The 19,075-nt window shown below is 42.2% G+C and overlaps 1 protein-coding gene across 1 annotated transcript in view; it reads left to right on the forward strand.

Annotated features, from left to right (window-relative positions):
• Positions 1–19,075, forward strand: part of LOC109910584 (seizure 6-like protein) — a 240,985-nt gene that overhangs the window by 189,156 nt on the left and 32,754 nt on the right. Inside the window, exon 12 of the mRNA XM_020509799.2 lies at positions 10,833–11,029. Coding sequence (XP_020365388.2) covers positions 10,833–11,029 — 197 coding nt within the window. The remainder of the gene's footprint in view (positions 1–10,832; positions 11,030–19,075) is intronic.

Genomic DNA, 19,075 nt, shown 5'->3' on the forward strand with positions numbered 1-19,075 from the left:
GAAGTTGTAATAATAAGGCTGACTCCACAACTTTGAACAGGGTCCCTGATCTAACATGACCCACGCATCAGTTTGTATTTTCATCCAATTGGAAAATGCAGCCTTTTAGCTGAAACAATGCAACTGCAAAAGGCAGAGATCCCAATCGTGAAAAGATAGGGTAAGAACAAAATAAATGCAAGAAAAGATTGTCTTTGATCCTATATTGCCTCACTTCCTTCACCCCACCATCAGCTACTGTACTGTGTCCCTAAGCTCTGCAGTTTGTTCTCGCATTCTGCAGAACATAAGTGTCGAGAAATGGAACCATAACCAAGCTTTAATGTAAGCTGGTGCTCAGAGACATTCTGCTGTTCATTAATTGATGTGAAATCTAATGAATAGTGCTAGATCGATCTGCTCTGGCTTCATATTGAACTGAACGCCTAGTGAAATGTAACACCGACCAGTTACAGAAGCACAGCAAATTTAACTTGACAGCTAACGGTTAAACACCTCACTTAACATCCACACAGCTAAGGAGAAATGGAATTTTGCTCCAACTTATTCTCATTCTTAGCCAGTGCTGCAAATATTAGAAGCTGAAAGCAAATTCTCTGCAGCTACTGGAAATTCAAAAAAATAATCAGCAACAAATCAATTGGTTTGTCTGGGTCTCTAAAACGTCAGATTGCTTATCGAGTTTCCAGAGGTAGCTAAGCAATGTTTTCTTCGGCACACTGCAGTAATTGCATTGGGCTAGTTGTCTAGAAGTTCAGACTAATGCTGAGGGCAAAGGTTCAGATCCCACTACAATCACCAGTGGAATTTAAACTCAGTTTGTTAATTTATTCATTTAAAAAACTATTTGATAGGACAGAGCATGAGCATTGCTGAAGAGAAAACATATCTTGTCAGAGCCTTTTGCTTTGCAATCATCAGGACAATTTTGAGAAATAGCAAAGTAAAGGGAAAACAGTGTTTATACTCCTGTATATATTGTTTCCCTGTTACATTAGTATTTCTTGCAAATTGTCCTGATGAGTGCTCAATGAAAAATTTTGACAAAATGCCTTTGTTCAAGAATTCATAACTGTGAAATTGAAATGGGACCTTGAAACTGTTGATTGTTATGAAAAAAACAAAGGGTCTCTGATGTCTTTGAGTGAGCAAACCACTCAGTTCAAGAGCAATTAAGGATGTAAACGAGGCTTACCTTGCTAGCAACCCAATATCCCAATAAAGACTTAAAACGAAACGGTTCCAGCCACAAAATTAGCTTTCTTGTCATTAATTCCTTCCATCTCCCTGGACTGCGTCTATTCCTAACAGCACCATGGGTATACTTGCATTGCAGCCATTCAAGAAGATAGCTCTCCATCAACTTTTACCTTTATATCTTCATTTTTCTCATTCATACCTAAGGTTTTGTACGCAGATATTTTTGCAGCTAAATCTTATAAGGATTGTAATGCTGAACTTTCAACTTTATTGTTTCATTTTTCTAACTTAAACCGAAGATTTTGTACCAGAATATCTTTGCACTTAAGATGGCACTGGAAATAGCAACTTTTGTACAATTTTCACTGCACTCATGTATCCCTGTACTTGAGTACATGTGACAATAAATCTAATTCTAATTCCTTGTCAAGGGTAATTAAGGATGGACAATAAAGGTTGGGTTTATGCTTTGACTCTTACACAATAACAAACAAGAATAAAAGACGAGAGAAGCTGGGATTGTGCTGTTGGAGCAAGGTAGACATTTAATAGTCGTGTTCAAAGTTACATAGGATATATAAACAGGCCATTCAACCCAACTGATCCATGTTGTTTATGATGTTTAAGTGCATCAATGTTCTTTGCTTCAACCACTCCCTGTGGTTGCAAAAACCACTTTTTCGGTAAAGAGTTTCTTCTGAATTCCCTATTGGTTTTTGCTGGTGGCTACGTTATAGTTATGACTTCTAAATAGAGGGGTTTGTCTGAACTAAGGCAAAGAAACTGATTCTGGAGGCAGAAAAGTCAGTAGTCAGACAACTCAGATTTAAAGTAAATTTTAAAAAAGAGAGGTGAGATGAGAATAATTGGTTTCACATTGTGAGTCATTTTCATCTGCAATGCGCTACCAAAAAGGATGGTTCAGGCTTTATTGAATGAGATGCTTCAGGGTTAGATTAAAAACAAAAGCTTGAAGACCTCTTGGAATCATGAGGGATAAGGGATTTGTGTCTTTTTGAGATCGTATTGCATTTAAAGAACATTGTTTGCATTAATTGCTGTGTAATCCTACCTCTCAGAAAATAGCTTTATACTCCATGTCATTTAACCATTTGCTTATTCTGTTTAATATTTGATTATTATAATCCTTCATTGCGGAAAGTGGCACTTCTGTGAACTGCTTGTGACTTAAAGCAAAGGAAATGTTTAAATTTGGAACTGGTACATTGAAGCATTGTCCCGTTATGAACTCTCCAACCCTCCTACAAGAAGATTTGATATACATTTATGTTGCTGATGGGCAGTACTTCTGCAGCCACTGACACTTTTGGAAATGAACAACTTGCATTTACATGGTAATTTTAACACAGCAAAATATCCCAAAGCAATAATTGAAAGAATCGTTGACACTGAATCAAGTTAGGAGATACCATAATGGATAGATGACCAAGAATTTAATCAAAGAGACAGAGGGAGAGGTGCAGAGGATGTTAAAAGCAGATGGTAAAGGATAGAACTGGAGCCAATATTTACACACTTTTATGCACAACCACATTACCAACAATCACCTCCCTACTCAACAACCATAGTTTCAGCCTGTTCCCCTCTGTTTACACATAGAAACCTGTTTGGAAGTATTATGACAAATCTCCATAGACATCACAATCTGAGGTGGGTTAAAACTTGGACTATCCAAGATAGGGACATTACTGTTGCACCATAAGACCCATGTCTGTGCCTCTTTCTAGTGGCACAGAATGGGAGATAGTAGCCTAGTCGTATTATCTATAGACTATTAATACAGTGACCCAGGTAATGTTCTGGGGACCTGAGTACAAATCCTGCCACGGCAGACGGCAATATTTGAAATAAATTCAACTTAAAAAAAAAACAAAATCTGGAATTAAGAGTTTAATTCTGAGCATGAAACTATTGTTGGCAAAAAAAATCCAATAGGTTCACTAATGTCCTTTAGGGAGAGAAATCTGCCATCCTTACCTCATCTGGCCTACATGTGACTCACAGATCGACAGCCATATGGATGACTCTAACTGCCCTCTAGGCAATTAGGGATGGGTAATAAATACCCACAACTTATGAATGAATGAATGAAAACAGTATTTTAAAATCAACCTGCTCAAAGATGTTATGTTGCACCTCCGGGGCAGGTAGTCTTGCTCAGAGGTAGGGACATTACCACCACATCACCTCTCTAGAGGCATAAAGGCTGTTTTCTAATTAACCAGTTCGGAGATGTTACCGCACCTTTCCAGAGCAGGATGGGATATGAACCTGGGCCTCCTGGCTTAGATGTAGTGACATTACCGCTGTGCGACAACAGCCCTTAATAGTGGCTCAAATTTCTGTTCTTGTTTCAGTTTTCCAGAATCTGCAGTTCTTTGTTTTACTATTTACAGAGGTATTGTTATACAGCCCAGGAGAGGGCAGGACTTGAAACTTGGATCTCTCTAGCTCAGAGACAGGGAGCCTACAGCATAGGAGGGGTCTTGTGGCACAGTAGCAGTGTCTTTACCTCTGAGCAAGAAGGCCCAGGTTCAAGTCCCACCTGTTCCAAAGGTGAGCCAAGAACATGTCTGAATAAATTTGACTAAAAAATCTTGAAGCCAGGTAACAGTATGATTGTATCTTACAATCTGAGCAAATTACCTAAGACATAGAACAGTACAGGCCCTTTGGCCCTCAATGTTGCACCAACCTCTGAAGCCCATCTAACCTAAACTATTCCATTATCATCCATATGTTTATCCAATGACCATTTAAATGCCCTTAAAGTGGGCAAGTCTACTATTTTTGCAGGCAGGGCATTCCACGCCCTTACTACTCTCTGAGTAAAGAACCTACCTCTGACATCTGTCCTATATCTATCACCCCTCAATTTAAAGCTATGTCCCCTCGTGCTAGCCATCACCATCCGAGGAAAAAGGCTCCCACTGTCCACCCTATCTAATCCTCTGATCATCTTGTATGTCTCTATCAAGTCACCTCTTAACCTTCTTCTCTCTAACGAAAACAGCCTCAAGACCCTCAGCCTTTCCTCATAAGACCTTCCCTCCATACCAGGCAACATCCTGGTAAATCTCCTCTGCACCCTTTCCAATGCTTCCACATCCTTCCTATAATGCGGTGACCAGAACTGTACGCAATACTCCAAGTGCGGCCGCACCAGAGTTTTGTACAGCTGCATCATGACCTCATGGCTCCGAAACTCGATCCCTCTACCAATAAAACCTAACATACTGTACGCCTTCTTAACAACGTTATCAACCTGGGTGGCAACTTTCAGTGATCTATGCACATGGACACCGAGATCTTTCTGCTCATCCACACTGCCAAGAATCTTACCATTAGCCCAGTACTCTGTATTCCTGTTACTCCTTCCAAAGTGAATCACCTCACACTTTTCCGCATTAAACTCCGTTTGCCACCTCTCAGCCCAGCTCTGCAGCTTATCTATGTCCCTCTGTAACCTGCAACATCCTTCCGCACTATCCACAACTCCACCGACTTTGGTGTCATCCGCAAATTTACTAACCCATCCTTCTACGCCCTCATCCAGGTCATTTATAAAAATGACAAACAGCAGTGGCCCCAAAACAGATCCTTGAGGTACACCACTAGTAACTGAACTCCAGGATGAACATTTCCCATCAACCACCACCCTCTGTCTTCTTACAGCTAGCCAATTTCTGATCCAAACCGCTAAATCACCCTCAATCCCATGCCTCCGTATTTTCTGCAATAGCCTACCATGGGGAACCTTATCAAACGCTTTACTGAAATCCAAATACACCACATCAACCGCTTTACCCTCATCCACCTGTTTGGTCACCTTCTCGAAGAACTCAATAAGGTTTGTGAGGCACGACCTACCCTTCACAAAACCGTGTTGACTATCCCTAATCAAATTATTCCTTTCTAGATGATTATAAATCCTATCTCTTATAATCCTTTCCAACACTTTAACCACAACCGAAGTAAGGCTCACTGGTCTATAATTACCGGGGTTGTCTCTACTCCCCTTCTTGAACAAGGGGACAACATTTGCTCGTCTCCAGTCTTCTGGCACTATTCCTGAAGACAATGACGACATAAAGATCAAAGCCAAAGGCTCTGCAATCTCCTCTCTAGCTTCCCAGAGAATCCTAGGATAAATCCCATCCGGCCCAGGGGACTTATCTATTTTCACACCTTCCAGAATTGCTAACACCTCCTCCTTATGAACCTCAATCCCATCTAGTCTAATAGACTGTATCTCAGTATTCTCCTCGAAAGATGACAGCATTCATTTGTTTCAGGTGTAGTGGTAGTGCCCCTACCTTACAGCCAGGTGGCCAAGGATCAAGTGTCACCTGCTCCAGTGGTGTACCAAAATATTTCTAAACAGACTGATTAAGAAAATAGCTCATTCAAATTATATTGATCCATCTGTTCACGTTCAGAAACTGGTTTCACTGATAAGATTTTGCGTAGAGGTAATGGAACGGTGGGTCTCTATCTCACTATGACCAATTCTTTGTTGGGGAGGTGATGGCCTAGTGGCTTTATTGCTGCACTATTAATCCAGGGACCTAGGTAATGATCTGTGGACCTGGGATCAAATCCTATCATCACAAATGGAATTTGAATTCAGTAACAATCTGGAATTAAGAGTTCAGACGTGGCCATGAAATCATTGTTAATTTTAACCCTTCCAACTCCATTTAGGTGTAACCCCCTCCCCCTCTCCCTACCTCTCCCTTATCTTTCATGTCCTTAATAGGCCTTGCACATAAATTAATCAATTGGCAAACACAGGATATTTACAGGTGGTGGTTAATAAAGGAAAAAAATACCAGGGATGACTTGGTATTGGGGAATAAAATTCAGTTGTGTATAAGAGCACTTCTAGATATAAAAAGAACAAAAAAGAAACAAAAGAAATGGAGAGTAGAAGGAGATGCTGTTGTCATGCAGTGGTAATGTCCCAATCTCTGATCCAGATGGCTCTGGTTGAAGTCCAACCTGCTCTGGAGGTGCTGAATAATATCTCTGAACAGATTGACTAGAAAAATATTTGGACAGAAATAAAGGTTTAAGGAAGAAAGTTCAGAGTTTAGAATATAGTCAGCAAAAGTCTTAGCCCACAATGGTGAGTGATGAAAATTGGAGACCTGTAAGATGCCAGATATGGATCAAAAGAGAAGGGTTATTTTTAATCTAGTCTGTCACTGTATTAACAACCTATTCCATGGCCTGCTGAACACAATGAGTTAAGAGAGCCAGCATGCCCGTGTCACGTTGTACAGTGGTATGGAAAGCATTACGACTTAATACTCTCGTCCTGCCTCTAATCTATCCTCTAAAATTTCAGTATCTGTGCATCTAAGGTCAAGCATTTCTTCTTCATCACTGTCATAGAATCCCACAGCATGGAAGCAGGCCATTCAGCCCATCAAGTCCACACCGAGCCTCTGAAGATCATCACTCCTGGACCCACCCCATCCCTATAACCCTGCATTTAAAAATGGCTAATCCACCCAGCACATCCCTGGATGCTATGGGCTATCCACCTAACCCACACATCTTTGGACTGTGGGAGGAAACCAGAGCTACCAGAAGAAACCCACGCAGACAAGGGGAGAATGTGTAAAGTCCACACAGATAGTCACCCAAGGGTGGAATTGCACCAGGAACCCTGGCACTGTGAGACAGCAGTGCTAACCACTAAGCCATCATGCCAATCCTGTCTGCCTGCTTTTCTACTGCTCTCTTTCTCTCTCTCCAACCAATGCTGTGCCCGGTGGCAGCTCTCAACGCTCTGAAATGAGAAAGATACAAGGTTAGGGTTGTGATGTGTGACAAAACCAGTTCAGCGAGCATGCTTTAATTTGCTTGACTAACATTGTTGAATAGGGTATTCAGGCTACAAGATGAATTGTAAAGATTGTAGCAGTGTTAAGCATGTGAGGGTAACATGAAGCTGTGAATGGTCCGAGCTATGATGGATCAAGAGTGTCGTAGATGAATGATGGTGCTGTCGTGAGTCTGAGGTGAGTGGCCCAGTTGCTAGGTTATGATAGGTACGCTTGCCCTTATTGGTCAGTGCATTGAGTGTAGGAGTTGGGAGGTCATGTTGCAGCTGTACAGGACATTGGTTAGGCCACTTTTGGAATACTGTGTGTAGTTCTGGTCTCCCTGCTATAAGAAGGATGTTGTGAAACTTGAGAGGGCTCCAAAAAGATTTACAAGGATGTTGCCAGGTATGGAGCGTTTGAGCTACAGGGAGAGGCTGAATAGGCTGGGGCTATTTTCCCTGGAGCATCAGAGGCTGAGGGGTGATCATGTAGAGGTTTATAAAATCATGAGGGGCATGGACAGGGTAAATAAACAAGGTCCTTTCCCCAGGGGGAGGGAGTCCAAATCTAGAGGGCATAGGTTTAAGGTGGGCGGAGAATGATTTAAAAGGGACCTAAGGGGCAACTTTTTCACATAGAGGGTGGTGCATGGAATGAGCTGCCAGAGGAAGTGGTGGAGGCTGGTACAATTACAACATTTAAAAGGCATTTGGATGGGTACATAAGTAGGAAGTGGTTAGAGGGATATAGGCCATATGCTGGCAAATGGGACCAGATTAATTTAGGATATCTAGTCAGCAGGGACAAGTAGTCCAAAGGGTCTGTTCCATGCTGTATATCTCTATGACTCTATATCTGTCTGCAGATTCATCCGCTGACCCTGACCAATCATATGAGTTCAGTGATCTTCCTGTCCTTCATCTGAGTGCTCAGGCCTACACTTCTGGCTTTGTCAGCAACAGCTGCCTGCTCTCATTGCCTTTGCAATATCCATCCAGAAGGCCTCCTAGCGTACCCCCACCCCCACCACGGAGAAAGGACATCTCTCTTCCTTTTTTAGCTCTTGCAACAAATCCTCTAGCGTGGCATCTGAGAAGATTGGAATGTGTTTTCAGTGCCTCCTACCTCCATCACTCCATTTTCTGCAGCTCAGACAGTTTTCCCCAGCCAATTCCAGCAGCTGCTGCACCTAGAATGTGCCCTCCCTCTAAACGATGCTGTCTGTTTAAGAGATGTTAACCTTGCATAAACTTCCCACTGCCCAAAGCCCATTCCCACCCTGCTAATGCATGAACCCGCTCAACTGCTCACCTAATACAGGTCTGCACTCTGCAATCATTTAACTGCACAGGAAGTGGGGCAGCACGGTGACTCAGTGGTTAGCACTGCTGACTCCCAGTGCCAGGGTCCCGGGTCCAATTCCAGCCTTGGATGACTGTGTGTGTGGAGTTTGCACATTCTCCCCATGTCTGAGTGGGTTTCCTACCACAGTCCAAAGATATACAGGTTAGGTGACCATGCTAAATTTCCCATTGTATCCAGGGATGTGTAGGTTATATAGATTGGCCATGGGAAATGCTGGGCTACAGGGATAGGGTGGGTCAGGGTGGGATGATCTTCAGAGGGTTGGTGTGGACTCAATGTGCAGAATAGTCTACTTCCACGCTGTAGAGATTCTATGATCTATGGTAAAGTTATTGAGCAGGCTGCCTTCAGGAAAACCAAGGAGTTTACTTTTTATTTACAAAACCTATATGGACTGATTCTGCAGAACTCCAATCAGCTTGCAACATTCTAAACTCAGCCTTAGTTACAGCCCTGAACCAAATAAAATCAATCATTTAATGGGAACATGTTCTGTTAACATGCTATTCTCATTGGCAGACATATTGTATGATTTTTTTTAACGGGACAGTGGCACTATTAGGACAAGGTACTGAGGAGACTTTAATGAATATTGATGGGAGATTCGCTGTACAGAAAGGAGGTGGGCTGCAGTGGCCACAACTAGAAAGGAGGCCTTGGGGAAGCCATAGGTGATGGCTTGCACTTGCAAAGCCTGAGTCCCTTTTGGACATAATTTGTTTTCCCATTAACTGTAGCAAAGCAATTCAATCAGATCTCATCAGTTTAACTTCCTCAGGCTCTGCCTACCTTATTTCATTAATAGTTTAACTCTATTCCAACCCTAGCTGTACATAATTCAATACATCGTAATGTTTGAGAACAAGGTGTGAATGGAAGGATTATAACAGCATTATGTTTGTGAGGGTAACATGAAACTGTGAATGGTTGGTCAGGTTTATCAAGGTTGTTAGAAATGAACGATGGAGCTGTGGCGAGCCTGAGGCGAGTGGTCCAGTTGCTAGCTTATGACATCTGCAGAATCATTGGCCAACCCTGACCAGTCGTGTGAGGTCAATGATATTCTTGCTGTCCTGTATCTGAGTGCTCAGGGCTGGATTCCTGGATAGTCAGGAACCTAAGCTTGGGTTCACTCAAAGGATTTCCAGGCAGCCGGTGTATCCAAACCATAAATTTCCGGGCAGGAAAGGTGAAAAATCCTTCTCTTTTTCTCATGATAGTATGTGACTGAGGGATAGTGGACTACGGGAGATATTGTCCTTTTTGATTGAAATGGCAAATCAAGATCATGTCAGATGAGGCTTTAAAGTTCTATTTGATGAAGAACATTGAGTGCCACACAACATTCAGTGTCCTGTCTGCTGTGCTTCTCTCAATCAACATGGCCAAATGAAAAAACAAGCTTTAGGCCCTTTGATTATCATATTATCTAGCTCCTGTTAAGTCTACACTTTTTAAAATTTGTTTTCAGTGTGGTGCACAGACAATCAGGATTCTTCTGCAGCAGCTGGAAAAGATTAATTTACTGTGGACAGGGAGGGAAGCATTTTCCTTGAGTACCGCTTCCCCACCGCCACCACAAGCTCATTTCCAAACCAATACTCCCTCCCCCAAGATCCTACCAAAAGACCATTATTTGTGGCCCAAGATGTGTTGAGGCGTAACAGGCACAGGTCAATTGATTCTAAATACGAAGGTGAAGATCCGGGACCCGGTTTCAGAATGGGTTCAGGCTTCTTTATTTCAGGTGTGAAATTTCATTTTATTCACTCAATGGATATGGGAATCACCAGCCAGACTAGTATTTATCACCCATTCCAAGTTCCTCTTGAGAAGGTGGTGGTGAGCTGCCTTCTTGAACTGCTGCAATCCACATGCTTTAGGTAGATTTTCTAGCGTTTGTTACAACTGAATGGCTTGTTCAGCCATTTCAGAGGGTGGTCAAGAGTCAGCCACATTGCTGTGAGTCTGGAGTCACATGTAGGCCAGGCTGGGTAAGGACAATGGTTTCGTTCCCTAAAGGACAGAATTGAAACCCAGATGGGTTTTTTACTGACAAAGAATGAGTGTGTGTGTGTGTGTGTGTGTCACTTATAGACAGGATGTGATGACTCAGTAGACAGAACACAGCATTAATCCTAACAGGTCATACATGTCTATTTAGCCTCCCAATTACCATTATGTGGACAGGCTTTCATCTTCAAATAAAAAACCCTTTTTTTTTATCATCCTTATTGCAGGCTTGGTAAGTTTGCATTAAACTAAAGAATGTAACATGAGGCAGTGAAGATTGATTCTTCTCCATGAAATCAAACCCTCATGTGGGACAACAATGTCAGGACATGGAAAGAGAAAACAAAAGAATAAATTGTGAATGTTAATTGTGAATTTGTTCTTCTTCCTCTTTCACAGCCTGAACCTCACTAACAGCGACATTTTATCCTTGTATGATGGAGATGACTTAACTGTGAGGATTCTTGGACAATATGTTGGAAGCAATGCCCCATTGAAAGTGTACTCCACTACTTCTGACCTTACAGTCAGATTTCATTCAGATCCTGCTGGCTTGATTTTCGGAAAGGGACAAGGATTTATCATGAATTATTATGGTGAGTAGCATTTCCATTCCAACAACTATAATATTTTAGCATCACAGCAACTTTATATTAGCCCAACAAACTTCACTGAGGTTTGACTAACAAAATAGGCCCTGAGCTAAAGAAGGAAATATGAGAGGGGTGACCAAAGAGGTCAGCAAGGAAGTGACTGAAGTGATGGGGTGAAGGGAGACAGTTTGGAAAAGAAAGCATAACCAAGGGGAATGTTCAGGAGAATGTTGCAGGCCTGAAGGAGGTTAGAGAAATCAGGACAGACAAGGTTTGCGGGGATTTATACATTAGGTTAAGAATGTTAAATTTGACACATGGGGGAAATTGATTTATGTCATCAAAGACAACTGGGAATTATGGGTACATGCAATATGGATGGCAAAAGTTGACATAAGCTGGTTAAGAGTGAAGTTTGATAGACTGGCCATGCATAATTTGGAATAAATCATGTCTGAAAGCAACACAGTGGGTGAGAGTTCAGTGGTTGGGCTACCTCTTGAGAATGAGGAGCTCCCCACCACCCCCAGCATGTGGAAAATCAGAAGCGGAGGTCAATCTCAGCGAATATTGAGGTGGACGTTTCAGAGAGTTGTGGGCTGTGATCTCCTGGATCTGGAAAGTTCCATAGCACTTGCTGAAATCCCCCTCTCTAAGGAAAAGCACTGCTGTGCTTTCTATGTTACATCTCTGTGCAAGTTGCAGTGTGTGCAAGCAGAATTCATTTCTGAATGCACTTGACCTTGAAACAAAATTTGATTTAAAATAAACTGTGACTGGAATCTAGATGTGAAGTATTGTATTGTTGACAACCGACAGCTGCAACATTATGAAGGGTAATTGCAGGTCCAGCAAGCAAATGAAACCTTTGTAAATAGTAATATACTATATTTATTTTCTCTTAACTACAAAATGGGCATTAAATGTTTGGATTAATTGCATTTGGAATATAAAATGACAGTGCTTTCCTTTTAAGGGGCACAGCTGACATTTCTGTTGGTTCCCTTTCTAGTTGTGCTGTGGGATTGAACCACTGTGGTCCAGAGGACTAGATTTTGCAAAGACTGCTATAGAAGACATGTTGTGAAACTTGAAAGGGATCAGAAAAGATTTACAAGGATGTTACCAGAATTGGAAGATTTGAGCTGTAGGCAGAGACTGAATAGGCTGAGCTATTTTCCCTGGAATGTCAGAGGCTGAGAAGTAACCTTATAGTAGTTTATAAAATCATGCGGAACATGGATAGGGTGAATATTCCAGAGTCCTTTCCCCAGTGTAGGGAGTCCAAAAGTAGAAGGCATCAGTTTAAGGTGAGAGGGGAAAGATTTAAAAGGGACCTAAGGGGCAATGTTTTTGTGCAGAGAGTGGTGCGTGTATGGAATGAGCTGCCAGAGAAGGTGGTGAAGCCTGGTACAATTATAACATTTAAAGGCATCTGGATGGGTTTATGAAGAGGAAGGGTTTGTACTGATATGGACCAAATGCTGGCAAAAGGAACTAGATTAACTTGGAATGTCTGGTCGGCATGAACAAGTTGGAACAAAGAGTTTGTTTCTGTGCTGTATATCTCTATGACTTTATGAATGCATTTTTATTTCACTTTTCAGTAGATTTAATTATGGACTAAAATGAGAAAATGTCTATTTTTCATGAAAGAATTGGGTTAGGAATTGCTCCACTTTTCAAATACAAGTACTGGAACTCATTGTGAGGTTTGTTTACACTGCTGCTTTGCATGCATTGAGGGAGGAGAGATAAAACAGCATGGCGTACTGAGGTATACGTGTAAAGTGTAATTCAGCCAGCAACAGTCTGCTGATTGGTTTTGCAAATGTAACTAGTTGTGGATGCCAGCAGTCATCAGCCTGATGACAGCTCTCTGATTGGCTCCCAGGCAGATGGACAGCTTGTGTGTCTACGATAGAAAATGTGAGGTCTCTAGACTTCTGGAAGAGCAGATTCCATGTCCCGATCTTTCTGCTGTACAAATGTATGAAGCCTAAAGAAAGGCAATTATCTTTCCCCAACAGCTGCTGCATGCTGTTGCCTTTAACTAGTAATGAAGAGACTTTCTAATGTACCAATCACCCTGTGCCTCTTGCAAGGAAATGAAAGAACTCGGAGAAAAGAGATCAAACAACAGAAACTCTTAGGAAGCGAAGAGAACGTCTCATCAAACCCTGAGGACTAGTAAGATTGAATATTGTGATTCCCCAGGTTTTCCTTTCCCTTCACCTGTAACACCAATGCTTTTTTTCATTTGTTTGTGCCTATTGTATTTTTGTGTAGGCAGTTAGAGTTTCAACTAGAAAAATTATATGTAGATAGTTTGTTTAACTGTGACAAAGTTGGAATAAACTTAATTCTTGTTAAATAAGGAATCTGGTCATTATTCAAAAAGAGAAGTTGCTGGAAAAGGTCAGCAGGTCTGGCAGCATCTGTGAAGAGAAAATCAGAGTTCACGTTTCGGGTCCGGTTCCTGCCAGACCTGCTCAGCTTTTCCAGTAACTTCTGTTTTTGTTCCTGATTTACAGCATCCACAGTTCTTTTGGTTTTTATCTGGTCATTGTTGCCTTGTTACCTGCTACTACACTGATTTGTATAGAGTTAAATATCCATGTAGTAGTAGATAGTTGTCTTCAGTGCCCCTGGACTAAGCAAAACTCCTGCAATGTCTCCTTTTTTATTGTTATGCATTGACTGATTGGATGGTGGACTTCAGATGAGACGCCTTTTCCCCCTAACCCAACCTCCCCAATGGCACCCAACAGTCCTGCCAATGTAAATGTCTCAAATTGTGCAAGACAAAGGATACAAAAGGTGTGAAGTATCGGACTGTGGGTCATTGCCAGTGAAGCTGACTGTAATTCAAACAGAGGGTAAAGACTAACAGAAAATACAACCAGATCCTTAGTTTTATTAATCAGGATTGTAGAGTACAACCAACACAAAAGTGCAGGATGTTCTGCCGACTCCTGATAAATCACTAGTTTGGCTTCAGCTGTGTCATTGAGTACAACTCTGGGGATTGCATTTTAGGAAGGATGTCAAGGCCTTGGAGATGGGAGCAGAGGAGATTTACCAGATTTTTATAAGAGAAGAGGGACTTCACCAAATGTGGAGACACTGCTGGGGTTGTTCACCTTAGAGCAGAGAAGGTTACGAGAGAATTAAACAGCTTTATCAATTGGGAAGAGTTTTCACTAGTTAGGGAAAATCAGTTTCCGCTGAAAGCAGAGTTGGTAACCTGGGGACAGAGATTTAAAATCATTGGTATAGGACCAGAGGGAGAGGGAGAGTATTTTTGTTGGGCACAGCAGTTTGTTACTGTCAGAAAAACAGAGTCTAGAAGAGCAGAGGTAGGAGATTAAATAGTAACTTTCAACACTGAATTGGATAAACAAATGAAAAGGAAAGCAATTGAGAAAAATATAAGGAAGTGAGACTGATTGGACAGCTCTTTCAAAGAGCTAGCACAGACAGAATGGGCAGAAAAGCCTTCTCCTGTGCAGTATGAATCTATGAAAGGAATAAAACTGGCATTGGTTAAAAAAAGGAAGGAGAAAATAAAATGGTCTCTTTGTTGCAAACACCTTATCACTTGACTGTAATACGTGGTTTTCTGAGAGGTACTCACAACCTCATAACCAGAACAGTCCGTTTTCTTGTCAGATGAGTATTTTAATGTATTCACAGCAGCGACAATCTAGAGGTAGCAAGTAAACACATCCAAAGGCTTCAATTAAACTAAGTCATTAATAGACACTTCTAAACTGTATAATTACAAGACAGTAAATTTGTTGGCAGTGATGTATAAGGCAGTAATTCATTCTTGGCTGGTTTGATATAAACAGAAAAAATGAAGCTTAAGTGATTTATGAGCGTGAGTGGAGCCATGGGATTGAATTATTGCTTCAACATCGCAGCCAGACACCTGGTGCTCTCTGCCTTGCTTTGTTTTGACTTGGACTTTCTCCTCTCGTTTCCTCCCCCTCCTCTCCACAAGGTACTGACTCAAGCTGTGGTCTGGTTCAGCAGATAATATGGCTCTCTGCTATCGAACTGAGTAACCATACGTCAGCTGTGAGGCTACACAATGAGACTATTCAACACCACCAAATCCTAGCCCAGTCATTAACTGAACGGTAGAGCAGAGATTCTGAACAGTTATTGATCATACACACAATTTGCAAACCTCTAGAGAGTTTCATTTTTAACTATCCCTCTCATTACCACACGCGTGATAAATATTATAATAACATAATGCAGGTAAATATTTCTCGATAATGAAATTTTTTTTTATTTGTTTGCCACTTACTGCTCCCTGCCTCTTGCTTGCCTTTTCCACCACACACTAGGCTCCTTCCCTCCTCATTGTTCTTGAATGAGCAATCCACCCCCTGCCGATCACCATATTGTATAAAGCTATTCATAGTATTGCTCAACATTCGGTGGGTTTTCTTCCCACTGCAGAAATTTCCCAAAGATCCTCAGACAGCACCTTCCAAACCCACGATCACTTCCACCCAGAAGGACAAGGGCAGCAGATACACAGGAACACCAACAACTTCATGTTTCCCCCCCAAGCCATTCACCACCCCGACTTGGAAATATATTGCTGTTCCTTCATTGTTGCTGGGTCAAAATCCTGGAATTCCCTCCCTAAGGGCATTGTGGGTCAACTCACAGCAGGTGGACTGCAGCAGTTCAAGGAGGCAGCTCACCACCATCTTCTCAAGGGCAACTAGGGATGGGCAATAAATGCTGGCCAGCCAGCGACACCCACATCCCACAAAATTAATAAATCAGCTTCTTTTAGTGCAGGGATTTACAAGGCCTGCTGGTGTGGTAGGGAAAATCACTGCATAATCTAACAAGAAACGGCTCTATACTTAAGCAAGATTTAGTTTATAGCATCTTAGCACCAAGTGCAAGTGATGTGATAGATATTGTAACAGAGGCTAGAAAGAGGGTTTGGATTTCCTTCAAGAGCTATTCTCCCACTGGGTCTGTATAACATCATCATAGCGGATGGTGCCTAACACACTCCTTAGTATTAAATCTTTTAGGCCTTATACAACTGTGAGCAAAGGCTGGGAAACATGCGCGGGTAGCTTCCACAAATTGGAGCTGTTAAAACTAGAAAATCTACTTTAGCGATGTTACCTGAGTGATAAATAATTATGTCCATTTGGGAAGACAGACAGGGCCTCATTTTATACCTCATCCAAAAGACTGTCAGTGAAGTGCTCTCTCAGTATCACAGCAGAATGTCAGCCTAGATTTTGCATTCAAATAACTGGAGCAGGACATCGGCACACAACTTTCTGATTACAGAGGCAGGAGTGTTTCCCTTGTACTTCACCCATTTTTGCTGCAATGGAGAGTTTCATAGAAGAAAGAAAAATAACTCAGTGGTGGCCATAATGTGTTATAGTCCACCCAGAGAGATTTTACTTTTATTCTTTTTTGGGATGTGGATGTTATTGTCAATATTTGTTTCCCATCCAAAGTTGCCCTTGAACTAAATGACTGCTCAGCCATTTCCCAGGGCAGTTACAAATCAACCAGCATTCCTGTAAGTCTGCAGTGACATGTAAACCAGACCAGACCTCCTTCCCTAAAGGACTCTAATGAGGCAGGTAGAATTTTAGTGACAATCATTGTTAGTTCCATGAGACTATTTTTCAATTTCAAATGTTATTAATCGGATTTTTAAATTCCACCAGCTGCTGTGGTTGGATATGAACCTATGTCACCAAATCATTAGCTGGCTCCTTTGGATTACTAGCCCAGCGACAATGCCACGTTGCCATCATCTTCCTTGAGTTGCTGGGGCAAGTTACGCTTATACCTACATGTTGTAGCCTGGTGTTGTGGATAGTGATGGTAGAGGCTCCAATGTCCTTTCTATCACACGGCTGACCAGGTACCTCTCCTGCTCTTACTGCCTGCCATTGGTGTGCGTTGAAAGGATTTGCAGATTGATACTCAGCATGTCCCACTGCATTATAATCTACCTTATGTGGCTGTCACAAACCCAGTGCTTCAGGCTCAGGGACAGAGGTGCAACCCACTGCACAACAAGGCCTCACTGATTTAGTTAGAGGGATTTCAATTACAAAACACCAAGTGAAAACCAGTAACTTATCGCAGGCTGGTGAACCTGGAACACATTGGGAAAGAGTGTTTACCATTTAAGTAGTATTTTACTTATTTTATGGGATTTGGGTGTAACTGGCTGGGCCAGCATTTATTACCCATCCCCAGTTGCCCTTGAGAGGGCACTGGTGAGCTGCCTTCTTGAGCCGCTGCAATCCATTCTGGGCAGGGACAGATGCTGTTAGGGGAGTGAGTTCCAGGGTTCATAACAATGATTTATTTCCAAGTCAATATGGTAAGCAGCTCAGACAGGAAGTTGCAGTGGTGCTATTCCCATGTATCTGCTGGCCTTGTCCTTCTAGATGGTAGTGGTCACTGATTTGGAAGGTGCTGTTTAAGGGCTCTTGGTGAGTTTCTGCAGAGCATCTTGTAGATAGTGCACATTGCTGTTACTGAGCGTCGGTGGTGGAGGAAGTGAATGTTTGTGGATGTAGTGCCAATCAAAAGGGCTGCTTTGTCCTGGATGGTATCAAGTTTCTTGAGTGTTGTTGGGGCTGCACTCATCTAGGCAAGTGGTGAGTATTCCATCGCATACCTGACTTGCACCTTGCACCTTGATGGTGGAGATAATTTGAAGAGTCAGAAGATGAGTTATTTGCTGCAGTATTCCAAGTCTCTGACCTGCTCATGTACCCACATCATTTATATGACTGGTCCAGTTCAGTTTCTGGTCAATGGTAACCCCAGGTTGTTGATATTGGGAATTCAGTGATGCTGAATGTCAGGGCCTGATGCTTCGATTCTTTCTTTTCGGAGACGGTCACTGCCTGTCTCTTCTGTGATGTGAATGCCACTTGCTGCTTATCAGCCCAAGCCTGCAGTATCAGAGAGGTCACAAATGGTGCTGAACATTGTGCAGCCACCAGAAAACATCCCCACTTCTGACCTTATGATGGACGGAAGGTCATTGATGAAGCAGCTGGAGATGGTTGGGCCGAGGACACTATCCTGAGGAAATCCTGCAGAGAAGTCATGGAGTTGAGATGACTGACCTCCAGCAACCACAACCGTCTTCCGATATGCTAGGTATGACTCTAAATGGCAGAGATTTTTCCCTTTGATTCCCATTGATTCCAGTTTTGCGAGGGCTGCATGATGCCGTACTCGGTCAAATACAGCCTTGGCATCACTCCCACTTCACCTCTGGAATCCAGTTCTTTTCTCTATGATTAAACTAAAGCTGTAATGAGGCCAGGAACTGATGAGCAGCTTATTGCTGAGCAGGTGCGGCTTGATAGCGCTGTTGATGACGCCTTCCATCACTTTACGGATGATCGAGATTAGACTGATGGGGCAGTAATTGGCTGGGTTGGATTTGTCCTGCTTTTTGTGTACAGGACATACCTGGATGATTTTTTCACATCATCTGGTCAATACCAGTGTTGTAGCTGTACTAGAACAGCTTGGCTAGGGAATGGCCTGGGGCATGTGATCTGACAGGATTTGGCCAAAAACATTCCTACATGCAAACCAGTATTAGCCTTGCACTGTCTTAGATGTGATGGTTTTACATCTGCCAGTGTCAGAACAATTTTACAATCTTTCTTGCTTCATTTGCTTTGATTTATAGCCCGACACATTGCTGTATATCAAACAGACGGAAAAAATATTAATCACATTTCCCCTGAATAATATAATTGAGCAGCTTCAATTTTTGTTCTTGCATAATTTCCTTTCTCCTCATAAATAATTAGGGTACATGAAGAGGAGAATGCCGAGACCATTGCAGGGCTGCCTCAGACTAAGGTACAGATTTGGTGTTAGCAAAACAAGGCAATGTCCACATGAAGAAAAGCCTTTTCACAAAGCGAGAGGTCAGGATCTGAAATGCACCGCCTTTGAGTGTGGTAGCAGCAGAGTCAATTGAGGTCATTTTATGAGGAAATT

This window comes from Rhincodon typus, chromosome 24, assembly GCF_021869965.1.
Source record: "Rhincodon typus isolate 14 chromosome 24, sRhiTyp1.1, whole genome shotgun sequence".
Lineage (NCBI taxonomy): Eukaryota > Metazoa > Chordata > Chondrichthyes > Orectolobiformes > Rhincodontidae > Rhincodon > Rhincodon typus.